This window comes from Cyprinus carpio, chromosome B11, assembly GCF_018340385.1.
Source record: "Cyprinus carpio isolate SPL01 chromosome B11, ASM1834038v1, whole genome shotgun sequence".
NCBI classification, from domain to species: domain Eukaryota; kingdom Metazoa; phylum Chordata; class Actinopteri; order Cypriniformes; family Cyprinidae; genus Cyprinus; species Cyprinus carpio.
Window position 1 is genome coordinate 17,801,203 of NC_056607.1, and position 26,666 is coordinate 17,827,868.

At 35.0% G+C, this 26,666-nt stretch overlaps 1 protein-coding gene across 2 annotated transcripts; it reads left to right on the forward strand.

Annotated features, from left to right (window-relative positions):
* The first annotated feature begins 1,316 nt into the window (after window positions 1-1,316).
* LOC109046515 (synaptoporin-like) lies at window positions 1,317-26,666 on the forward strand. Of its 2 annotated transcripts, XM_042734329.1 has the most exons (6): window positions 1,317-1,616; window positions 1,738-1,803; window positions 17,641-17,765; window positions 21,154-21,352; window positions 21,616-21,807; window positions 23,166-26,666. In XM_042734329.1, the coding sequence occupies exons 1-6, from the start codon at window positions 1,599-1,601 to the stop codon at window positions 23,424-23,426; spliced, it is 861 nt and encodes a 286-aa protein (XP_042590263.1). In that variant the 5' UTR covers window positions 1,317-1,598; the 3' UTR covers window positions 23,427-26,666. The 2 variants fall into 2 exon arrangements, with proteins under 2 accessions (XP_042590263.1, XP_018919803.1); XM_019064258.2 differs by lacking the exons at window positions 1,317-1,616; window positions 1,738-1,803 and adding an exon at window positions 14,530-14,719.

A 26,666-nucleotide genomic window follows, 5' to 3' on the forward strand; every position in this document is an offset into this window, starting at 1 on the left:
ATGCACCTGTAAGGAATATTGTTAGTCCTACTTCAGTATCACCAAAACGTATGCATGCAAACAACAGTTCTGTGCCATTTCACATATGCTGATCTCGAGAGTCCTTCGTTTGCACTGAAAAAGGCGAGGGCAACAGCTGAGATGGCATCAGGTGTGTGCATGTTTGGGTTCTTTCTCATAATAACTGAAAGAACAGTCATCGGGCTAGACTCGACCTTGGAATGGCAGGCAAATGCAGATCTAAATGCAAGTACATACTAATACACAGTGAACTTTAAATGAACAGTGTCTAATAAAAAACATCTCTTTAGGGCTCTTGTCCCTGTAGGCTCCATTCTGACACTTACACTTCCTGAAGTCTTTTTGCCCTCATTCTCAGTGACTGCTTGAGTCCCTTTAAGCAGTATATGATCTAAGTGAAATTAGGTGTGTGTGTGTGTGTGTGTGTGTGTGTGTGTGTGTGTGTGTGTGTGTGTGTGTGTGTGTGTGTGTGTGTGTGTGTGTGTGTGTGTGTGTGTGTGTGTGTGTGTGTGTGTGTGTGTGTGTGTTTCAAGCAAGATTAAAAAGCCTATGCCATTCGTGACTTGATTCCAGCTGTCTGACTTTGTATACTGTATATAGCCTATACATAGTGACAAATAGGCTAATATTATTATATGTGACACATTTAGTGCACTGTGCTTTTTATATGAGTTGTACTTCTCTTTCTACCTATATCAATTTAAAAAAAATTTCAAGTTATATTTTATCCTTAATATTTTCACTGAATGGTTTTGTAAGCACAAGCAAACCAAATATGCATTTATATATATGCATCTTCATGCATATTTTCATGTTATTATCTTGATTCTTTGCCCACCTTCTTGGTCGAATTAAAAGGAGATCATGATTATGTAATGTAGCTGAGTTGGAGTCATACTGTGTTTCCACAAACTTGAGTGAGCTTCAAGCAAATGTCATTGAACATAGAACTACCCCTACAAAATTCTGAATGATAAACTGCATAAAACAAAATGTAGTCTAATAAACAGCTATATGCTACACTTAAAAAAAAATAGTTTTATCTTGTCAATACCAAAATAGGCACGCTGCTGAGTTTCAGAGCCTTATTCCCACTTAAATTTGAACGAGTGAACAGAATGTTCAAGCAATATTTGATACACAGTCAGCCAACATATTTTGGACTGACAAAACTATATTTTATAATGCAAATAAATTGTAATTAGATATCGTCCAATAGAGAAAAATATTATGGCCACGGTTCATTTTATCAGACCCAATCCCTGTCTGTCTCCATGGAGCTCCAGAGCGTCTTTATAGCCGAACACAATCGGCTTTTTCCGTACAGAGCAATGGTTTTTGTCGAAGACACTCGGCTCTTTCCCTAGGTACTCGGCTTTTCTTAAGCAGAGGATTGATTAAAGCTGAAGTCTTTCGGCTATCTTCGTTTCGAGAAACGATTAATCCCGACGTTCCTCGGCTCTTTCCGTACGGAGACGCGATTACAGCCGATTCCTCTCTCTGGCACATCACTCATTTAGCGTTGTTTTGGTTTTGACCTATCCCTACTTACAAACGCATTTCTCTCAAACAAGAAAATGGAAACCGCTAATCAGGTAGAAAAAAGCATTTGTGGATTTGACAATGACGAGACGTTTTAAATGTAGCCTACCGAACTGTGCCTAATTAGACTACATTAAATGACGCTATTGATCATGTTCATTTGTTTTTAAACAGATTATGTCACTTGGGACATTCCAAGTGCTTAAATTACCTTTGGGATTTATCCGCGTCCTGCAATGGGTAAGTGTGCGTAAAATACGCGTTTTTTTCTCTCACTTTCTCTCTCTTCTCTTTCCTTTACTTTTCTCAGTTGGCTCAATAAACTTGGTCCAAGCATGTGTGAGGGAGCGAGTGATTTTTACTTTTATTATTTCAATCATGTGCCGCAGTCAGTTTTGAATAAGTAGCCTTATGGCACAGCCATATTTAGGAGTCTTATTCCATTTGCGCGTTTTTATTAAAGGCAGAATCTGAATTGACCGTGTTGAACGGATATCTTGCATATCTAAATTTTTCATAACCGTTTCATGTATTTCAAACATAATATAAAGTAAACATAAAATACTCCTCATAAGTGTAAGTGACATTCTGTTGATGTAATGATCAATCCTATATACATGAACCGAGGTGCTCGGGTTTATATAATGCACCAGCAGTCAATTCATTTCATGGTTTTGCTGTTACTCACATCCTACTGCTATAAAGAAGCAGTTGGTAAACGTAAATGGAGTAAGTTTTAAGATGACCTCCAAACTTGATGTCTGAATTGAATGTAAACTGTAAATACATAATCAATGATAGACAGGATTATGCATTTAAGTCAAATCGTTGCAGATGACCTTTTTTGCTTTCTGCACACGAGGTCTGTCCATGTGTAAGGGAACTGCTGATTTAATGTATTTATTTATTTATTATTTTACATAATCAGATGTGTTACATCTGCTTTGATATTTATTTGTTGTGTAGGTATGGTTCATCCGATATTGGTGCAGTATTAATGAAGTGTACAGGGACATGTTAGTTAACACAACGTGTTTCTTGTTTTATATTTTATGTAGCCAATAAACATGTTAAATCATTCTGAACATGATGTATTATGATCATTTAATCCTGTTCAGTTTAAAAGAAATCTTAATTGACGACTAAATGTCGGTATAGGATGTTTTACGCTTTTATTTTGAAATGTAACCCCATAACCGTGTTAACCAAAAATGACCGTCCTGCAACTAATTATAGCCTCAAGTGTGAAAACAGCTCAAATTTGTTTTCCCACGGCCATCTGATGAGTGTGGGTCAGGGAAGTGTGTGTTCGACTCGGCATGGTGTCACACTCTGGTGCTCTGACATAATCTTCTTGATGAGAGTATCTGGTCTCTGAGGACATGTCCAGCTTCTGTGTATTTGTGTCCATCTGTAAGGCTTTCTGCACTGTTAATGCTGCTATGTGGCTTTACTCTATTATCAGACACTTTGCTCAACAGCAGGATTCCCAGAAACTAAAACATTCAGGAAATAGTCGTTTCAAATGGGATGCTATCGTTAGCACATGGCAAGACATGCTGAGTGCTTGCAGCTATTAAAGTTAATTTACTGTGCTGAGAAAAAAGTCTGACTCACTGATAAAATTGCTGTCTGTTTCCCAGATGATACAGAATAGAATAGAATAGAATTACTAAGCCTCTCCAATGCTGTCTCCAATGTTCTCAGCAATGCAACTGCACAAAGTCAATTGGTCTCCTAGACCCCTTTTTCATTATCAAATGTATGGAGAGGTGAAAATGAAAACATTTACAATGCCAACCATAAACGGCTCTGAGCTATGCAAATGTGAGGCAGACATAAGTGGCAATGCCATTTTGGATAATTATTGCAACTGAATGCTGGGGGATTGGAGGATGCGATGCATCTTCTCCTGAGGAAATTAATCTCCCTACTCTCCATTTGAAGTGTCCTCTGGAAGAAAAAAAGAGAGAGAGAGAAAGAGGGAAGCTTATCAACGGGAAAACATGCAGTCTTAATCACGTTTGGTCACACAGTGGCTTTTCTCTCTGTGTTTCTGTCTATGTATCTCTCTCTCCCTTTCTGCAGGTCTTTGGTTTTGTGTCTGCCTCTGTAGTTTCCTCTCTGCCAGGTTTTTTTTTTTTTTTTAACACAGCAATTCCTGCACAGCCGTCCTCTTGATATTTGCCCTCTCTCTCATTTTCTCAAAAGCCATTTTTTGTGATAATTAGCCAATTATTGAGCTGTTGAAATGAGATGACTCAGTAAGACAAGTGACACATATTAAAATATGCTAAATTATGTATTAATGGATAATATAATATAATATAATATAATATAATATAATATAATATAATATAATATAATATAATATAATATATCCATTTTCCAAGAAAAACACAATACAAATATGCCAAATCTTCAATAATGCACATTATTATTTGTTTACCTGAATATATAACCTTGAGCAAAATACCTAATATAATTTATTTGAAAAGTTCTTTGACCGAGTGGCAGAATTTCACCAGAGACTGAGTAGGCCAGTGTGATTCACTGAAGTATGAAGTTGACTTACAGGAGGTTGGGTGTTTTACAAATTCACAGAAGAAAGGTTGGTTGACCACATGGAGATGTTTGTCAGTTCACTAGAAAGGTTGACTGACTGTGGGCAGATGTGCTTTGGCTGCTTGTGCGCAGATGGGCAGAAATTCATCTGTGCAAGCTTGGCTGTCTCTCCGTTTTTCAATCTCGAGTCTGCAATCGCATGAGGCGGCTGTTTCATGACCCACCTTTTTATCACATGGATAAGACACAACAGAAACTGAAGAGCTAAACCCAGTCTTGTGAATTAACATCCAGTAAAATATAACAAATAATAGAAGTACAACTGTAAAACTTTAAAATCTTCTGGTAAATTCTTTGAATAACCCAATGAGTTGTGATTCGATTATGACAAAAGCCAGAGCTAGCTGCATCAACACATAAGCCCCAACGTACATGCATATAAACATACTTAAAACACACAAGCTCAAATATACAGTCGAATTGCATCCTGGTCGGGTGGCCGAGTCTGACTAACCGCTGTGACAGTCACCTCAGGGCAGGGGGAGGGGCTTTGTGATATCACGTGACCAAGTAGCCATGGAAACTCCATAGGGAGACAGCGAATGAGGAAAAGAAGGGGGACAGTGTTTTACAAAAACTAAAATGAGATTTTATGCCTACTTATGATCAGTGAAGCATACAAAGAGCGCCCAGATACACACTGGCTGTTATAGGCCTGAGTACATTGTACAGACGGGTAATGAGCTCTGGGAACATCCAGTGAGTGTTCTTCTAATTTAAACACAGATTATCTCAAACAACTGGGAGCTGGACATTTTCTTCTAGTGAATATACACACTTGTCATAGTGAACCAATTTTGGGTTCCTCAGAGAACCTTTCAGTTAAAGAACAGTGTTTTTTCTTAGATTGAAGATTATTTCGATAATCTGAAGAATCTTTTCCCACTTCAAATAATAGAAATGATCCATGAATGTTAAAGGCTCTTCATGAAGCCATCAATGGCAATAAGGAACCTTTATTTTTAAGTGTGTAGGGGTCTGAAAATTGTCAGAAAGACACTCATTTTCCTCTTTAGGACTTATTTAGGTCTCTTAAATATAGTATGCGTTCATCGGGTTATCTGGTTAGTGCTAAATCACTGTTGTTAGCCAGTCTGACATCTTGCAAGAAGTGACTGATAGTTCCGTGAGAGAACATGGGATATTTTTACTCCTGCCACATACTGGGAATCATTGGAATGAAGCATGGCATGAATGCAGCGGTTGGGGGATGGAAAGGTTGGCGGCATTTTTATGTGTGTGTGTGTTTATATATATATGCTTGTGTGTGTGTGTGTCTGTGTGTGTGTGTGTGTGTGTGTGTGTGTGTGTGTGTGTGTGTGTGTGTGTGTGTGTGCATTCAGCAGCATTTAGTCAGCTACCAGAATCATTCAGGAAGTGTTACGCTGTCTGAGAGAGAGATGCTGAAGTGTTCAATACTGAAAGCAGAGTGATACACAGACGCGTCACTCTTGAGCATGTGTTGAGTGTGTTCACCCACGGATAAGTGATGAGTGGATTCTTTAATGTGACACAGGTGCATTCTGATCTATATCCACTGACAAAACCAACAAAATCATTTTAAAAAGCAGCGTAAATGGGAAGACGTTGCTCTTTAGAGTTCACATCTGTTCTGCAGTTCTCTATCAGTTGCTATGGTACTATTAGTACTATTAGTACTATTGGTACTATTAGTTATGGTAATAGTAATTATGGAATATTGTTAGGTGGTTGTCTAAACAACTACACTGTAAAAAATCAAAAGTTGAGAAAACTTAATTGTTAAAAGCAACCATTTTTAAGTTTTCTCAACTTTTTTCAGTTTACAACAAAAAGTTGAGACAACTCAAAAATCATCTACAAAAACAAATTGAGAAAACTCAAAAATCTCCTGAAGCTGGTTGCCTTAAACTTAAACTTTCTAAAACTTAATTACTAAACCTAAAACTAGACTAAAAATAAATGAACGCTAAATAGCAATATTTAAAAAAAGGACAAGAGCACATAAAATTACTAAAATGTAAATTTAATTTAATTATGTTTTACTATATATATATATATATATATATATATATATATATATACACACACAGACACACATACATACATAATAAATAAATAATAATAATATATATACACACACAGACACACATACATACATAATAAATAAATAATAATAATTAATAATAATAAATAATTATTATGTATATATTCTGATATTTATATATGTATATATTCTGATATTTATATATTCTGAGTTGTTCAGTGCTTTAAACACGAGTAGTACCATATAAAGCAAAATATCTCCTGCCCTCCATTTTTCTTTTCCCTCCATCACTTCCCTCGCATCTCTCCGCTTTCTCTCTCTCATTCAGAATAGCTTTGTGTCTATGAAGGCAGTGGGTCTGTTTTGGTGTAATCTTCTCCCCCTCTCCTCCTCTCTGCGCTCTTCATCCTTGCCCTGCAGAACACAGCTGGGAAAGCTTGATAAACAAGCCACGCCATCGTAACACTCACCCGCTCGTAGTCACACCAGTGTGCATGTGAGAGAAAGAGCGAGACAGGGAGAAACTGAGAGCAGAGGGATGGATGAGAGGAGAGAGGGTGGGTCTCCAGAGCTTGAAGCGAGAGTGTTTGGGGTATGTGTGCTTGTTTGTTTGGGCAAACGTGTGCTCATTCATGTGAGAGTGTGCATCTAGTATTTCTATTGTTTTATACTGACACTTGTGGCATAATGTGGCATTATAAAAATACAAAATAAAAATCTGGGTTACAATGAGGCACTTACAGTGGAAGTGAATGGGGTCAATCTGTAAACCAATGTCATTTTAGTATTAATACTATGATATAATGAGAAAATACAATGGAGATAGTTTAATAACACATTTTGAATTAGCTTTGAATTTTTATATTTTTAGTTTTCATAGTTTTCATGATTCAATGTCAATGGTCACCAATACTGTTTGGTTACTAACTTTCTTCAAAATATCTTGTTTTGTGTTTCACTAAGGTAAAATGACATGAGTGAGAATTTTTTTTATTTTTTTCCCCCAAATATTTTTTTATTTAGCTTCTGTTTATATGTATTTATTTATTTGTTTTAGTAATTTTAACAATTCAATTTCAACATTTCTCATTTTCATTTAGAAAATACTTAGTTCCAGTCCTTGATGACAGTAATAAAGAATTTTACAACTTCATTGCCATGACAACAGAATGTCTAAAATCTTAAAGTGACCATTTACAGCTCAAATAATAGACAAGTTTTAACAGGAAAAGTAATGTAAGTGCCTTGATAAAATTATAAGCTTCACATTTCTCATTTCAAATCCTCTAAAAATTGGTCTCATTTAGTTTAATTGTAAGCTCCTCACTGTAACTTCCTTTTTATTTTGAGGGACATTATTTCTTGTGTTAATCAAAATCACAAATGCTGTTGATTAAGCTTAACCCTTATTAAGACCCTTATTAACACCCCCATACCCCCCACACACCAAAAGTGAGCCACATTAGGATGAGTTTCTCTGCTTTAATTACTGCAGATGAGATAATTGAGTAAGTGGCAGTAGCTTAGGCAGGAACAGATTAGAATATCATCTTTATGACTCACCTGCCCCTTCTGGGTCTTGACTGGGTCCCAGAAGTCCACATTATCTGCAGTACAGTCGGTGTAGTACAGTCATGCGATCAGTTCAGTCTTGTTGACTTAGTGTTTTGTGTCTAAATGATTTGGTAAGTTATTTCCAAGTTATGAATTAACTGTAGTTAAAGCAATGCCCTACAAATTTGTCACTGTCTGTGACCGTAAATGCTCATTCGAACCCAGTTGAGGCTCATCTCAGTGCTGCCTCCAGATGGCGCTAATTGCTTCATTTTCATTGTAAGATATCACATCCACTATTACATAATCATCCACTTACACATTAATAATATACAATCCAGTCTAATGGCAAAAAGACCAAAAGGGCGAATATTGGTTAAGGAAGTAGATTGTTTTCCTAGCAATATTAAAGTTAATTATTACAAGGCTTGAGTTCATGTCTTCTTACCCACCCAGCACCAGACGTCATTTGGACGTCATTTTTTGGGCTAAATCAAGTCAGCCCATCATGGCCTTCTTTTAGACCAAAAATCGACGTTGAAAATTGGTCTTTGTTTGGTCCTTAGGATTTGGTCCACATTTAGCCCAAAAATCGTTTATTTCGTACCACATATATAGCCATTAACATAAATGTAGCTAGTGAAGAAATAGATTAGACATCTGACATATCTGAAGCACTGTTAAACATATTGAAATGTTTTTTGAAAATATATTTTAAAAATACATCAAACATTAAAGCTTAAATTTTTTTCCTCATGATGGCCTACATGTGTAAATATGTGTACAAATATTCATGCGTTTTTAATCAATGTTTTTTTTTTTCAGTGTTATTTCTTTACAACGTTTACCAATTCTAAAGATTATATTATATTATATTATATTATATTATATTATATTATATTATATTATATTATATTATATTATATTATATTATATTATATTATATTATATTATATTATATTCTTTTAGCCATTTAGAAAATATTACTTTGATACTTCAAATGGAAATTGTTTCAATCTTGCAGTCTTTTAAAATGTTACAGCTCAAAGGCACCTAAATGTATTTACACTATTTTTAATTATTTTTATAAGAAAAATATTTCTAAATCTAAATATTTTATTGTATTTTGTATATGTTCTAATCTCTGTGCATGTTTATGATGGAAGTTCCATTTACAGGCTAGTATTTCCTAACTTAAAACAGATGAGGGCAGCAGAGGGGCTAATTTGAAGTTATGGTCACTTGGTTTGAAAATAATGACAATGTCAAAAAAAAAAAACAAGCAACAAAAACACCTTGCTTAAAGTAAATGTGTGTAGTAAATGTTTCCAGTATGTAAAGTCAGTTTATTTCCGTTTATTTTAGTTTATTTAGTGTTAATTATGTTAGTATTTCAAGTTAAATTTAACAAAATAAGAAATACCTCAGTAACTGGCTGAAATATAATACTTTTTTAGATTTAATTTTAAGTTAACAAACATTAATATTTATATAGCATATATATATTACTGAATCTTAGTGAATCTTTCTCTTTCATGCAGCAACATGAATCAGAATGTCTCTTTTCTGTAAAATGTAATGAGGTTTTCAAGCTTCGAAAACATCAAGAAAATACCATAAAAGTAATCCATATGACAAGCCTACTTGTTACATTTCTTAGACACAGAGCTGTTGTCCCTTTTTTAGACCTCCATTACAGTGAGCTCAGTGCTGAAGCCACATTTAAAAGAAATTAGCAGTTCTCTGATGACCATCAGTACACTGTCGATACAGGGCCACCTTTCTGACGTGCTCTACCGATTCACATAAATGAGAAATTGGATTCCTCGAGTCTCTCAGGCTAAGACCACTGGGTTTAAATAAATACTTCCCTCTGTTACTCAATACTAACCACAGGAGAAATTAATTTCAAGCACGGTTTCAAAGGGCTTTTGCTCTTTCTGATACACTCAGCTGTGAAATATGAAGGCGGTATGATCCAAAGCTCCAACAATCAAGTACCAGCCAAGCACTATGATTTCAGGCAACTAAAATTATTCATCTTTAAACTTTTTTTATTTATTTTTTTCAGTTAGAGGCACCTGAAATTATGAAAAATGAAACTTCTTCTAATTATTTTCTAAATACCCAAAATCAATTCCAGCATAGCATATCTCCCACTAGGAGTTTTTTCTGTATTCCCACCATACATTTCAGTGACATAGATCATTGTCAATGTACAATGCAGTTAGTGCAGCATTCAGCCTGTCCTGTTGCTTTTTGGGAATATGTGGATATATGTGCCTGTGTGTGTGTGTGTGTGTGTGTGTGTGTGTGTGTGTGTGTGTGTGTGTGTGTGTGTGTGTGTGTGTGTGTGTGTGTGTGTGTGTGTGTGTGTGTGTGTGTGTGTGAGTCAAGGAAGTATCTAAAGTTGCTTAGCAGCTTTCTGGTGTAGCTCTGGTTTCAGTGAGGCTGAATGATTGACACATCATTAAGGGATTGTAGGAGCTCTTCGCAGTGACACTGTGGTGTAACCGGGTTTTGAAGATGCACTTACTGTATGAGTTCTTCATTGAATTACATTTGTTGCCATTGATCTGAGATGGGTTATCCCAATATAATGTAAGGCACAATCAGTACAGAAAAATGTGGACACCCTAAATCTAATTTTAGATTAGAGAGATGTAACTCCAATGTGGTTTGTTCTGTTCGTTCCTTATATTTAAAGGATGTCCTAAATAATAATGAGGGTTTTAGATTCACTTATGTTTCATAAAGACTATTTACATACTCTGTTTATCATAACGCATTGCTTTATAGAGAATGACTTTTAAAGATGCAACTTTTCTGTTTTAGTGTGCAAACTGTCAGCATACTTTTAGCATGCTTGTTAACATACCACCACTAAAATAATCAAATCAAAAATAGAAAATCTGTAGGGAATAATCTAGATAAACTAGTCAACTTCCCTACTTGTTGGACAAGTATAAGTTAATATTTCAATACTCTTAAAATATGTAAAAGTTTAAAAAAGACCTGGAAATGTAATTTAATTAAATTTATATATTTTTTTTAATTAATTTAATGTTACTAAACAATTACAGAAATTCCAGGACCCCCAAAAAGTAGAGTATTTTATATAATTACTGTCATAGAAATCATCTGGAAAGAATGAAATAAACTTTTTGACATTTTAAATTCTGTAATTGATTTGATGATTATTGGACAACTATTTCATTTATTTAATTTTCTTTGCCATAGAAATGATCAGGAAAGAAGGGTATTTTATTTTATTATTTTACAACAATTCTAGGACTGCCAAATATGAAAGCATTTTACATAATGAAGAAATTACATGAAGAGAATGAACTATGTTATACTGTAGCTATATTGTCATTGGTTTTTGGATAGACACCAGAGCTTATTATTGGGTTTTACCCACTACCTATTACATTTTTATGTAGTAAAGAATCTGAGTGTCTCTATAGGGATTTGAAGACCTAAATAGTAAGCCACAAGCACATACTTTTTGGTACCTACAACTTTTACCTTACAAGAAGTTCTTCTATTTTGGTGGAAGCTCTTCATCTTAAAATTGAAGCGAGGCATTCCCCAAACCCCAGGTCACTCACAGCCTCCACTGAAGATAGAAGCATGACACATTTTCTGTTTGACAGTTTGAAGTCATCTCATTACACTCAAACTGTGAAGACTGAAAATATTCTGGTGGGGAAAGACAAAGAGGGAACACCTCTCCTCATTACCAGCTCAACAGGTGCTATGCACATATGGGTCGCTGAGAGAGAAGGGTCTTTTCAACTGGCTGTCCAGCTCCCACGCAACGCTCACCTGTTTCACATGAGTTTTTCACACCTGTCCATTAGATTCAGCTAAAGTCGAGTGTGATTCTGCCGCTGTCAGACACACTTTCATTTGATTGCATCAGCACAGGTTTGGACTCCTTGTGGTGGTAACATCTCAGCTTTTGGACTGGACAAGTGGAGTCTGAAGGCCATACTGGGGAATCCTTAGCCCGGGCATACACTGTGCGATTTTTGTCTGACTTTGAGCTTATTTCTCTTTTTTGATTCTGGAAGAAATTCAGCTTTGTCGTGGGTCTTTTGACGTGCAGTTTGCAGGGGGTAACGAAAGGCAATTAGCCTCTCCCGACCAGCAATCGGATGGTCGGAGGATTTTCTGGTATGTCAGAAATTTTAGTCGCCCCTCGTGAGCTTTGACTTGAAGTTGCATGCTATTTACTTGCAGAGTGAGAGTTGGTATTTTACAAAAACTTTGCTGAAATCACACAGTGTATGCCCGGCCTCAGGTAAGATTAAGGGAATACAATTTTCCTTGATCTTTTAAAAATTTCCAAATGATTTACTCATCCTTAACGACTTTCTTTTTTTCAGATGAGCACAACTGGAGTTATATTTAAAAATATTATATTAAAAATGTCACAAATATTTCCTGGCCCTTTAAGCTTTTATAATGGCGGTGAATGGCTGTTGAGATTTTGAAGTCCAATAAAGTGCATCCATCCACAAAATGCTACACACAGTTTCGGGGGTTAATAAAGGCCTTTTAAAGTGAATTGATGCATTTGTGTAAGAAAAATATCCATATTTAAAACTTTATAAACCGTGATCTCTAGCTTCCGCTAACTGTTGTGCACGCATTCACAAGAGTGGCATTCCAGCAGATAATGTAGGATGTCTGAAAGAAAACATACACCTAGGATGGTTTGAGGGTGAGTAAATCATGGGGTAATTTTCATTTTTGGGTATCCCTTTTAGGTATATGAAAACATACTGTAGCTTTCAGAACTCATCTGATCTTCCTCCCAAGTGGAAACAGCATTTACTGAAGAAAAAGTGTATAATTTAATTTATTTTAATTTTGTACGCATACGTTTTTACATTTTTTAATCTAATCTAAAGCAATTTAAACATGAACTGAAATAAAATATATTAAAAAAAAAACTAACACAATAAACTAAAATAAAATCTAATTAAAATGGCAAAAGCACACATTAAAATGATTAAAACTCAACTAATTAAAATGAAAACAGACATTATAAACAAAATCTAATTAAAAAAGAAATAATAAAAACAGTATATCAGTGATACTAAAATAACACTGACTTAAAGCTTGCAAATCACCTCATCTTATGGAAAGTTTTTTCTGGGATGAAACATCTCAAATATGTGAAGTTCAGCACCAGTTCTGAATAAGTTCTGGTATGATGAGGTGTTCTAATACACACCATGAGCCTCTAATTCTTATTTCCATTACTTAGTCATAAGCTTCATTGTTAATGATTGTAGCTTTTCCAAGTTTCTTTGGCATGATATGTGAGCAGGCATTTTGTGGTTAGCCTTGAGAAGGCATCATTGTTTTTGGCATAATGACAGGCCAGTGCGCCTTCTATTAAGAGCTGTGGTAATTAATCATGTGGTTTATTAGCAGGGTTGGCATTTTCTACATATCTGAAATAGTCATCTACATGACACTGACAATAAACTCTAAAACTGTTATTTTCGTGTCATCTAACAGTCTCATAACATAAAACACTATTGTAGTGTTGCACACGGTGTCCTGCAGTCATTATTTCCAACCCTAACCAATCACACCTGTCTGCAATTTAAAAGTAATTCTAAACACTGTGATAAGCTTGTTCTGTTTGATAAGGGATGGAACTAAAGTCTGCAGGACACTGGCCAGTTGAAGAGTCCTGCTTAAAACCTCAATCCTGAAAGGATGAAACAGAACATTATTTATTTATTCATGTAATATTTTTTTTGGTTACACTATATTTTAAGGTCCAATCCTTGCTATTAACAAACCATTAACTTTGACTTTTGCCTCAATAAACTCATAATTTGGTGCTTATTAATAGTTAGTAAGGTAGTTGTTATTGGGTAGGATTAGGGACATAGAACATGGTCATATAGAATATGTGCTTTATAAGTACTAATCCACAGCCAATATGTTAATAATATAGTTAATAGTGAGAATTGGTCCCTATACTAAAGTCCCTATACTATACCAAATTTTAGGGCTTTGAAACTTTAGAAAAATGGCATATACTTTTATAAGTATCTTTCTGTATCATCACAAAAGGTATATATAAGGGGCAAATACGAAAAATGCTCATAAATACATAATAGTGTATATATATATATATATATATATATATATATATATATATATATATATATATATATATATATATATATACATATATATGTACGTACATTACTAATGAAAAGTCCTTTATTCCTATATGATATAATATTAGCTATATATATTTTTGAAAATATATTTTTAAAACACATCGTGCACAACATATTTGAGGGACACACACTTAAATGTCCCTCACTAAATAATTAAAAACAAAAATATTCTTGATTTGATCAAACTGTGGTTGAAAAACTGCATAATAGGGTGGAAAACAAATTAACCGAAAAACTGAAAGTGCAATATTAGCTAGTAACATTTTAACAATTAAATAACTTTCACCATGTTAACATTATTTAAGACATTTCTCGGAGGTAAAACTAAATCAAGTCTATGTAGCTGAGACTGTGTTGCTTAATATTATTGCTGATCCACTCAGATCACTATCCCACAAAATCTCTCTGGACAGTCTCTTTCATTTCAATGCAAAACTGTAGCATTCAGTGTCCAGTATGACATTTGACTTCATTGTGAAGTGATTTGGGGAGACCCTCTGTGTGTCTGTGACTCTAGAGCAGCCCCCCGTCCTCAGAGCAAAAGAGGGAGTGCAGGGTTATACTTAGAGAGCTAGGCAGAAGCACCATCCCTCTCCTGAGCTTACATTCCCCCTTCACCATCCACACTACAAGACGAGCAGATAGAGCAGAGAGAGACGTGGAAAAGATACATCTAATATGTTCTGAAGCTGGATATCTCTTTTGCTTTTAAATGTGTATGGTCATATTTGCTCCGGTAAGTCCTGGCTTCACAATCTCTATATGTCTCATAGCAGCCATCAGATTTTACACAGATATATAGTCATAGAGTTAAACTGACTTAATATTAATAATCTTCTATGGTTTGTTTTTCTTGTAAGATGTGGGATTTTTGTGAGTTTTGTGGTGCAGTTTCTTTTAATACAACAGTAAGACTCCAGATCTCCCAACATCCCATTCACTGGAGACCTTTTAGGTGCTAAAATTTGCTCTTATCATTCGACTGAATCATTCGTAATTCAGAATGAGTGAAATGTCTATTTCTGTTAGCTTATGAATGAGTCATTGTTCACACTCAATGAAATGCGGTGCAAAAAGGCGATTTGGTTTCCAGTGTTTCTTGCAGTGTAGATGTGCTATGAAGAGGTCCTTGGATTCGCACTGTATCTATGCCATTGTGAGCTTTTTTTTAGGTTTACTAGAAATTGTAGTGATTAGGTTGAGGAGGTTCCACTGCATAGCTATCTTTATGTTACCATAGTGACATTCTGGCTATTAATTGTTGAAGGTATCATGTTTGAAACCTGTATACTGAATAGACTTTTAAAGTAATAAGCTAGAATGTAAAACTATTAAAAAAAATAGACTGATAGAAGAGTGAATATGAAAAAGCTAAGCAGGATTTATAGTCCAATATGTATAAATATATTGTACCCCAGAAGAGCTTCCGAAGTCTGAAAAACTCTCTATAATTTAGTTTTTCCAATATTTTCTGAACTGATTTTGTGGAAAATCTGTCAAACTTATTTAAATATGGTATATATTATACAATTTTATACACCATTCAAATACAAATCAATCATTCAAAAGTTTGGGGTCAGTAATACTTATTAAAGTTTTTGAAGGAAGGCTGTGTTTATTTCAAAATACAGTAAAAACAGTGATAATGTGAATGAAATTGATCATTTAAAATAACTCTTTTTTTATTTTAATAGATTTCAAAGTGTAATGTGTGATGGCAAAACCTCAGCAGCCATTACTCCAGTCTTCAGTGTCACATGATACTTCAGAAATCATTATAATATGCTGATTTGATGCTTGAGAAACATTTCAAATTAACATTTTTTATTTCAACATTATATGTAGCAAGCAGTTCTTTACTGTCACTTTTGGTCAATTTAATGTGTCCTTCAAAAAAACTTTTTTGAGCAGTAATATGTCATTTGAATGTTGATTTCCTGTTGTCCTGTTTGTTTGAGTGACCTGATGTAGAAAAGACCAATGGTGTTTTGGACAGGACTGCCTATTTGGGGAAACCTGTCTAAAAACAGAAATTGTTTTTGCTATTTATTTTCCTGTTAGTAAATTTTTAGGGGAATGCCATAAATGTTTCTTAAGATAGTTTCTTCTTTTTGTATTATCATTGTTACATTGCCAGACACTGTCATTGAATCATTAATGTGCTTCAGCCACAGAATGTTTTGAATAATATTACAAAGAAAGAAAGAAAGAAAGAAAGAAATGAATGAATAAATAGGCTAAATAAATAATAATGAACTTTGTGCACTATATCGATCAGTGCGCTTTTATTCTTTCACATTATGGGCTCTCTTGAATTTTGAAAATATGCTCATCATTGATTTTTTTTTCAGGCATATATGCAGAATGACTTGTATATGGGTTAACTGAGATGTATTACCTCCTACAGAGAGCCCATTCTTTTTTTTTTTTTTTTTTTTTTTTTTTTTTATTATGCAAACAGACTATTACAATATTTACAAAGAGCCCATTCTCATATCAGTGTCGCAGAAATGTGTTTTATGTCAGTGCGTTTAGCTCTCAGACAGCTTGAGCATGTGCTTAATAAGACTAGCCTTCAGTAATAGATCCATGGCCTAAATAAAAAGGGGCAATGGACGTATAAAGAGAAAAACTGTGAGAAGGAATAGGACAGAGGCAGGGGGTATACAGGTATCTGGAGAGCTAAAAGAGAAAAATGTTAACGACAAGATAGAGGAGACAGAGAACACCTCTTGGTGAGTGTCATCTCTATTATGAACGATGTTCAGGCATCATAGTTTCACTATTCACAAACATCCTTTGCAAATGTGCTTGACACTCTCGATGAGAATTAATTGCTTGTTTACAGAGGCTCAGACTTAATTGAAATTGATCAGTCTCACATTACTGCTTCTAATCCAGTATCTAAATAAAATAATAGTGATTAGAGCGGCTCTACTAGTTAGACAATCTCCCTTTAAGCACTTTTGTCTTTATAACATTAACATGGAACTTTTGTAATATAATGAATGCTGGTGACCTCATTTCAGGTCGGGGCGATGCAAGTTAATACAAAAACTTTTTTCTTCTTCTGTAATTAGACTAATGGTAAAGTAGGCTAATATCTCATGAAAAAGAGTTTGTTATCTGAAAAGAAAAGATATGTCACGTCTCTGTTACGTTAAAACTAGCCTATAGCACCAGTGACCATATGAGAAATTATTGATGTAAGATTCCCGATATCATTTCCTTTTATTCAACTGTTCTATAAACAACTTAATATTGAATAACTAATATTTTACACACAGTATTGCTAGTTTTGAAAGTGCTAGTTTTTAAAAGTGCATCTGCATCAACATGCAGATTTGGTATTTCTTTAGCTCATGAATCAGAACAAATCATTTTAGTGAAATCACTTGTTTCCTTCCTGAATGATTTAGGGGTTTTGAAAGAATCGGTTGAATGAAGGAATTAACTGACAAACTACTCACTTGTAAAAACAATCACTTGGAGCCACCTACTGGCGTAACAATGTAACCCACAGAAACGTGCATTTTCCGCAAATTAATAATATTAATAATACTAATTTTAACTAATAACTTATATTTTCATAAATTGATGAGAAACAATAATGTCATGATTCTTAAATTAACTGTTGTGCTTGTTATATTCCATTAGCTTTTTGCCATCTTTGCATTTGCAACATGTGGAGGCTACTCTGGGCAACTGCGGGTTAGTGTGGACTGCATCAACAAGTCCGACAGCAACCTCAGTATTGGCATCAACTTTGCTTACCCATTCAGGTAAGGCTAATTTAAAGCACCCCTGCATATTCTCTGCAGAGCAATAGAGAGATAATTACCTGGCTTTAATTCATTACTCTAATACGCAGGAGCATTTGATTATGTGGTAATGGTTTCATCTTTATATTCTCTGTGTGCTGTCAGTTCCAAGATTTGTCTCCTGGCGAGCACAGTTGGATTCAATGTTTTAAATGAAAACATAATTCACAGCATAAGAACAAATTGTTTTAATGATTTAGTTGTGCTAATTGAGCAGATTTTCAGGTTCAGTATAATATTTTTTCATTCACCATAGTTGTGTTCATACATGCCAAAGTTTATGATTTTATACACCACTATTGCTATATGTCTTCCAATCTGTTATGATCTAATCATATTGATTTGTACAATCAATCAATCAATGTGTGTGTGTGTGTGTGTGTGTGTATATATATATATATATATATATATATATATATATATATATATATACTTTGACTTACAAATGAGGACAATGGATACAATCAAAATAAACAAAAGAGCAATGATATGCAAGTGCAAGTCTCAGTTAGCTTAACGCAGTACACATAGCAAGTTTTTTTAATTACATAATAAATGAAAAAGTAAAAAAGAAAACAGATAGAATAGAAAAAGAATAGAGCAAGCTAGTGTTTTTTTTTTCTTTTTTTGCCTTTTTTTTTTTTTTTTTTTTTTGCTTTTGTTAATTGTATAATAAATAAAAAGAAAACAAATAGATAGAATACAAAAAGATTAGAGAAGCTAGTGTTCACTTGCAGAATACAAGCTTCTAGAGGGCACATAAGTCTGAAGTAATGAATTTAGGTGAAGGGGTGCAGAGCCAGTGGTGGTTTTGTAGGCAAACATTAATGCCTTGATTTTTATGCGAGCAGCTATTAGCCAGTGCAAATTGATAAACAGAGGTGTGACATGTATTCTTTTCAGCTCATTAAAAATTAATCTTACTGCTGCGTTCTGGATTAATTTTAAAGGTTTGATAGAACTGGCTGGAAGACCTGCCAAGAGAGCATTGCAATAGTCTAACCTGGACAGAACAAGAGCTTGAACAAGGAGTTGTGAAGCATGTTCTGAAAGAAAGGGCCTGATCTTCTTGATGTTGAATAAAGTAGAGCTTGAGGAAGGGGTAGTTTTAGCAATGTGGTCTGAGAAAGTCAGCTGATCATCAATCACAACTCCAAGGTTTCTCGCTGTTTTTGAAGGAGTTATGGTTGATGTGCCTAACTGGATGGTAAAATTGTGATGAAACAATGGATTTGATGGAACCACAAGCAGTTATGTTTTGGCAAGGTTGAGTTGAAGGTGATGGTCCTTCATCCAGCAAGAAATGTCTGTTAGACAAGCTGAAATGCGAGCAGCTATCATCGGATCATCAGGATGGAATAAGAGATAAAGTTGAGTGTCATCAGCATAGCAGTGATATGAAAAGCCATGTTTCTGAATGACAGAACCTAGTGATGCCATGTAGACAGAGAAGAAAAGTGGTCCAAGAATTGAGCCTTGAGGCACCCCAGTAGTTAGATGTTGCGATTTGGACACATCACCTCTCCAGGATACCTTGAAGGACCTATATGAGAGGTAAGACTCAAACCACTGGAGTGCAGTTCCTGAGATGCCATTTGCCAGTAGGGTTGACAAGAGGATCTGGTGGTTAACCTTGTCAAAAGCAGCGGACAGGTCCAGCAAGATAAGTACTGAAGATTTGGAATCCACTCTTGCCAGTCTTAGGGCTTTAACAACTGAGAGCAAGGAAGTCTCAGTTGAATGTCCACTTCTGAAACAAGACTGGTTGTTGTCGAGGAGGTTGTGTAAGAAAGGCAGAGATTTGTTTGAACACAGCTCGTTCAAGTGTTTTTGCAATGAAAGGAAGAAGGGAAACAGGTCTGTAGTTCTCTAAAAGAGATGGGTTAAGGGTGGGTTTCTTAAGTAGTGGGGTTATACGAAAATGTTTCAAAGAGCATGCAAGAAGAATTGTTAATTCTGTTATGATAGTTTGTCTTTTTATAACAGTGGATACATTAGCAGAGAAGAAAGAGAGGAGTGACTGTTACACATTAAGGTCAGTAGGATTTTTTGATCTGCGCCATACCCTTTCAGCAGCCCTGTGCTTAGAACGATTTTCGCGGAGAATATCCGACAGCCAAGGGGCAGAAGGGCTGTTACGGGGTGGCCTGGAAGACAAGCGGCAGATAGTGTCTAAACATGATTTAAGAGTGAAGCAGAAAGTATCAGTAGCACTGTTAGCATCAAGAGATGCTAACTGTTTAGGGGGAGGAAGCGAAGATGAAACCATAGCAGATAGTCGGGAGGATGAGAGTGAGCGTAGGTTATGTTGAAAGATGACATGTGGAGGGGTATGTGTTGTGTCAGGAACCATGTTGAGGTTAAGAGTGAGGAGGACGTGATCTGAGGTGTGTACCCAGAGAAGGTAAAGGAATAAATTTCCAATCATTAGAGATAAGCAGACTAGTACCTCTGCCTCTTCCAATCATTGCAGTTTTTACATTATTTTCATTTTAAATTACTGAAATTAAATTTCATTTAAAATGATTTAAAATTACATACATTTAAAACAAAGTATGGTTTTATTTTTAATTATTTAGTTTTGTGATATTTTGAATACAGTATACAGTGGAGATATAAAATTTAATTAGTTAATCTAGCAAATCAGTGAATCTAAGTGCATTTAGTGCTTCCGTAACCCAAATACATGTATATAACGTTTGATTATCAGATTACCAATTGACAAATTAATACATTTTCCATATTTCCAATGGCCTTAGTCTGTGTGTATAAATTTATGGTTGAATGGAAGATTTTGAAGGCTAAGCCATATCTTCCATTTCAAGTAATTGTTTAGCAATTTCAGAGATGAGAAATTCTTTGTACTCAATAAATGTGTTGACACATACACATGACACATATAATCACACATCAGATCCTGTCTTCATTGTTTTCCATTGTGGTAACAGAGCTGAAGTCATACGCTGTCAATTTAAAGAACAGAAGACAATAGAGTTCTGTAATGAATCACCACCATAACTGAAAATGTTTTTGAGAGACTGGAATTCTTTTGTAGTCTCAAATAATATGTGTCCAAGTTGTTGTTGTTGTTTTGCCCTAAAAGGTCAAGCACACACACAAGGTGACCACAGCAATGCGATGCTTTGAAGTAGCCCTCAGGTCTCACTGTATTCACTTCATAGTTATCAAAGGAGGACAAGGCAGAAATAGAAAAGAATTAAAGTAACCTTATAACAGAGACTATATCTTACTATCCAGTGTTAGTTATTAAATGTTATTAAAAAACTACCTAATCTAACCACAAATTGTATTAAAAATGTACCATGTTTTTGTGCCTTACATGAAACAGGTTGAACCGGGTGGAATTTGACGTGCCGATGTGTGAGGGAAGGAGACAAGAGCGGCTTTACCTGATCGGAGACTTTTCCTCCTCCGCCGAGTTCTTCGTCACCATTGCTGTCTTTTCCTTCCTGTACTCTCTGCTGGCTACTGTGGTCTACATCTTTTTCCAGAACAAGTACCGCGAAAACAACCGTGGCCCTCTCATTGTGAGCCCTGGTGTTATTTTCGAAGGCTTGCTATTAGAGAAGATTAATAAACAAGTCATGAGCTACTGTTTATATTGTAAAACGCCGACATTAAATGTAGTCATACTTAGCATACTGTAATTCATTCATGTATGCAAATCATGGTAATTGAGTGTAGAGCTTTTAGTGTGTTATTCTTTTATTGATAAAATAGTTCTTGAAATTAGCTACAGAGTTTGAAACTAAATACATGTACTGTAACATGCTTTCTTGATGTTCCCCAGGACTTCATAGTGACGGTGGTGTTCTCATTTATGTGGCTAGTGAGTTCATCTGCCTGGGCAAAAGGTCTTTCAGATGTAAAGGCGGCGACTGATCCAGATGAGGTGGTTCTGCTCATGTCTGCATGTAAGGTGCAGACCAACAAGTGCAGCTCAGTGTACGGACCCAGATGGTCTGGCCTGAACACATCTGTGGTACGACATGAGTTACTCAGTTTACGCCACTCTAGCTACATACACTATATTGCCAAAAGTATTGGGACACCCCTTTATAATGAACAGGTTTGACTACTTTAGTAATTTCCATGAGTACAAATCTTTATGTTAAAGCATATAATGATATTCTAGAGAATTGTGTGCTTCTAATTTTATAGCACCGGTTTGAACAGTACCCTTTTTTTATTTTAACATGACAATGACTCTGTGCATAAGGCAAGGATAAAAAGAAGTGATTGATTCAGTCAGTGTGGAAGAACATGACTGGTTTGTAGAAAGCAAAGTCCTAATCCCAGCTGAACACCTCTGGTGTGACTTTAAATGCTGACTTGGAGCCAAAAACTCATCACCAAACACCAATTTGGGTGTCTAATCTGTCATTTACAACCCTTAAAGGGATAGATCACCCAAAAAAGGAAAATTACCCCATGATTTACTCACCCTCAAGTCATCCTCCTAGGTGTCCTGGCTCTTCCAAGCTTTATAATGGCAGTGAATGGGGGTCAAGATTTTCAAGCCCAAAAAAATTCATCAATCCACCATAATAAGTGTTCTACACGGCTCTGGGGGGTTAATAAAGCCCTTCTGAAGTGAATACTACATTCTATGTCATCTGTTGGAACACCACTCTCTCGTTAATGCACATACAACAGCTAGCGGAAGCTAGAGATTATGGTATAAAAAGTTTTAAATAAGAATATTTTTCTTACACACACATTGAATGACTTCAAAAGGCCTTTATTAACCCTCTGGAGCCATGTGGAGCACTTTTTATGATGGATGGATGCACTTTTTTGAGCTTTAACATCTCAAGCCCCATTCACTGCAATTATGAAGCTTGGAAGAGTCAGGACATTTTTAATATAACTCTGTATTAATCTGAAGAAAGTCATATACACCTAGGATGGCTTGAGGGTGAGTAAAACATGGGGCAATTTACATTTTTGGATGAACTATCCATTAATGGCCACAAAATAAATATCAAATTATACTGTATATGTTTAAATATTTTATATCTCATGACTGATTTTAACATAATTATAAGAAATACTTTTTGAGCACAAAATCAGTACATTAGAATGATTTCTGAAGGCTCGTGATAAATATTTTAAAATACTTAAAATACTAAATAAATGTATTTATACAAATATTTTAAAACGTATTATAATATGCAGTATTTAAAATCTAATTTTTAAAACATTTAAAAAATGAATACATTTTAATAACATTTAAATATTTAATATTTTGTAGAACTGCTGAAGTTCTTTGGTTTTATTCAAAGGGCTTTAGAATAAAACTGTTTATCTCTTGTATTCATCAAGGCATTTTTTCCACAGGTATTTGGTTATTTGAACTTCGTGCTATGGGCTGGAAACATCTGGTTTGTGTTTAAAGAGACAGGATGGCACAAGGAAGGTGCAGCAAGGTACCCTGCCTCGTCCTCAGAAAAACAAACCACAGCCTTCAACCAGCAGGTCTACAACCAGGGAACCTTTGATCAGTCAGGAGGTGCTTTTACAGGAACGGGGGACTTCGCCCAATCAGAGTACAGTCAGGTGGGAAATTATGGTGGGCCCATCTCCTACACCAATCAGTAATGCCCTCTGCCTCTCTGTAATCCCCTAACACAGGAGACCCATTTCTAAGGGCAAAGTTCAACACTGAGCACAAGAGAAGAAGGAAAAGATTAGTTTAACAGATAGATTAAAATGCATCCTTTATTTCTGGTTATATAAATAAATAAAGGCTTGTTTGTTGAGAATACTAAAATGTTTTTAAAATAAATGACAGGGATCCTCAGATGTATTATATGGTTTTTGATTTTACCCATCCATAAATGTTACTGAAATATCACTGTTTACTGAACAAAGGTAATTGCATCCAAATGTGAAACTCAGTGCAATAGTTCTTGCAGGGAACTCTGCAAATCCATTGTTTTCAATAGAGATGACGCATCTGAAAGACGAGGAGTTTACAAAAGTGATATTATGTCACTACGACCAAAAGTTTTTAGAGACAGTCCATTTGTAATCTAAATAGTATTTCTGCTTCATTTGAAACTGAACCGACTCTTTCCACAAGTTTAAAATGATTCCTATTTGTCAAATTCTCCATCAGAGTTTTTTTTTAAGTGTGTAGGCGGCCATAAAGTCAACATGAATTGATGTTTGCAACCTATTTTACTTCCATTATGTGACATATTTGGAGCCATAACGAATATGAAATTGCTAAAACAATAGCTATTCAGTCACTGGTTAACACCATCCACTATCCATCGCTACAGGAAAGTCATTTCAGAGGCAGAGTAAATTAACGTTTTCATTAAATTTTACAAAGAGAAACTTTTTTCAAGCTATTTAAATTTCTTTTAAATAACATTCACAGATGGATCATCCACAATAAGAGCATGAAGATGCATTAAGAAAGATTTCATATTGATTTCATGTTGTCTTTTAAAGAAACAGTTTACCCAAAAATGTTACCCAAAGTTTACCTGAAAATTTACTCATCCTCAGGTCATCCAAGATGTAGATGAGTTTGTTTTGTTACTGGAACAGATTTAGGGAAATGTAGCATTATTTAGCAGTGAACAGGTGCTAGAAAGAAAGAAAATGTAATCCACACGACTTCAGTCCATCAGTTAACGTCTTGTGAATGTCTATCCACCATACTTCTGTCTCTAGCGAAAAAGTCATCTAGTCTGAATCAGGAGAGAAATATGCACAGATTAAGCACTGTTTACAAGTCAAAACAAAATTAAACAAAAATTTTGATGTGAGAGGATAATATGTGATGGACTTTTCACTGGAGAAAGTGTTTTTATGGATTATGGACTAGTATTTTGACCAGAAGCGACGGTGTACAGTTAAAACAGCTTAACCCATTTAATCCCATCTGACACAATAGTGACCGTAAAGAAGGTTTTCATTTATTAAGATCTAAAACTCTTACTGACAGATGTTTTAGTGCATTTCTTGCAAATATGGACAAAATAAAAGGTCTCAAATAAATATGTGCAGTTTCACATGCCTAGTGCAAAGTGTCACATGACCAGAGCAGTTTATTTCCTGTTTGCACCATGAGAAAGCTAGTAAAGTATGTTAACAATAATATGACAAAGATTTCTGGTCCACATTATCTTGTCTAGTATTAAGTATGAATTCACAATTATTATATTTTGTTGAGATAGAATCGGCGGGATAACAGTGAATTTAGGTATACATATGAATCCAATTGCAGTTGTTAGTGAAAATGCACTAAAATGTTGCAATCACAAAATATTGCACTAAATTAAAAGTTCAAATGTTACAAATAAGTTACAACAATTGATGTTGTAATACTTTTAGCACTAATACAAGTTTTTGTATTCATCCAACAGGGAACTGCCAATATTGCAGTCATTTAGAAACTGTAGAGCATATTTTATTTCAGTGCACAAAGTACAGCCAAGAAAGAAACCAGCTTTTTCAGTCTCTCAGAAGTGTCAATCAGAATAATTTTACAATGCAAGGTTTATTAGGGAAAGCATCCAGTAACATTCATCAATTTGTTATTAAGTTTCTTAGAGACACAGACACTACTTTTTTTTAAGATCCAATATCTCCTGATTCACACTCCAGCCCAGTCGGTGGCGGTAATGCACCGTTAAGTTGGTTTGCCAACCGCCATAAAAAACAAAAGAACAAGAAGTTATCAGCATAATAATAGGCTAACCCTAGAATGTGATCAAACAGAGTTTCAAATAGCTGGGCTGAGATATATACAAATTTTTGGGACTGCAGAAATATGTTAATTCAGTATACACATTATCCCACTGGTCACAATTGTGACCGAACATAAAACACATTTTTTCACACACAAAAATGTATTATTTTAAAGGGTTACTAAAGACACATCATCTGGATAAGATTGGGATTAAACGGGTTAATAACGGGTTTGTTTCTTACAAACACTCTGCTTTTCACTTTCCAAGATGTTCAGTAATGGACTGCAGTCATGTGGATAACTGGTAAATTATTGTGATGTTTTTATGAGCTGTTTGGACTCTCATTCTGACGGCACCCATTCACTGCAGGGGATCCATTGGTTAGCAAGTGATGGAATGCTAAACATATCTTTACATCTTTTCTGATCAAGAAACAATCTCATCTACATCTTCCATTGCCTGAGGGTGAGTAAATTTTCAGAAATTTTTCAATTTTGGGTGAACTGTTCCTTTAAGTCATCACTTAGAATAGGTGATGCAGGTGTTTGTAATTTACAGTATATAACAGAGATTAATTTGTCAGTATAGATGTTAGATTACTGTTTTTTGGGATTCTGGATTTCTTATCTCCAGAATAATGTCATGCCAGTGTTTGTTGGTTTGGTGTTTGCACTATTGTGTTTCCACATTTACAGTTTATGACTCTTAAATGTTTGCACTGTATTGATGAACTGCATGAAGTTGTGCCATATTAACCTTTTTCAGTTTCAGTTTCAGTTTGTATATAATTTCTTTCCTAAGTAACAGGGCCATTTTGTCTGTTCTGTGGCTTTTTATGATCACAAGGTGATTGAAATACAATCAATACTTAATTTTCTTACTTTCTTGTGTATTTTCTTATTCTTTATCTGTTCCTTTCAATGTATGAGGCTTCAATAACCACAAAGACTATAAAGCAAGACCATAAAAAAAAAAAAAAAACATTCCAGTACATGTTAAAGTTCTTGTTCTGGTTGCTGTTGCATTTCAATGTGAATGAGTTTCTGTCTTGATATTTGCATTTTTGATCAGTGGGTGTGAATGCTTTAATGTATTTTGTGCAAAGCCAATAAAGATATTGTCCATTCCTCTA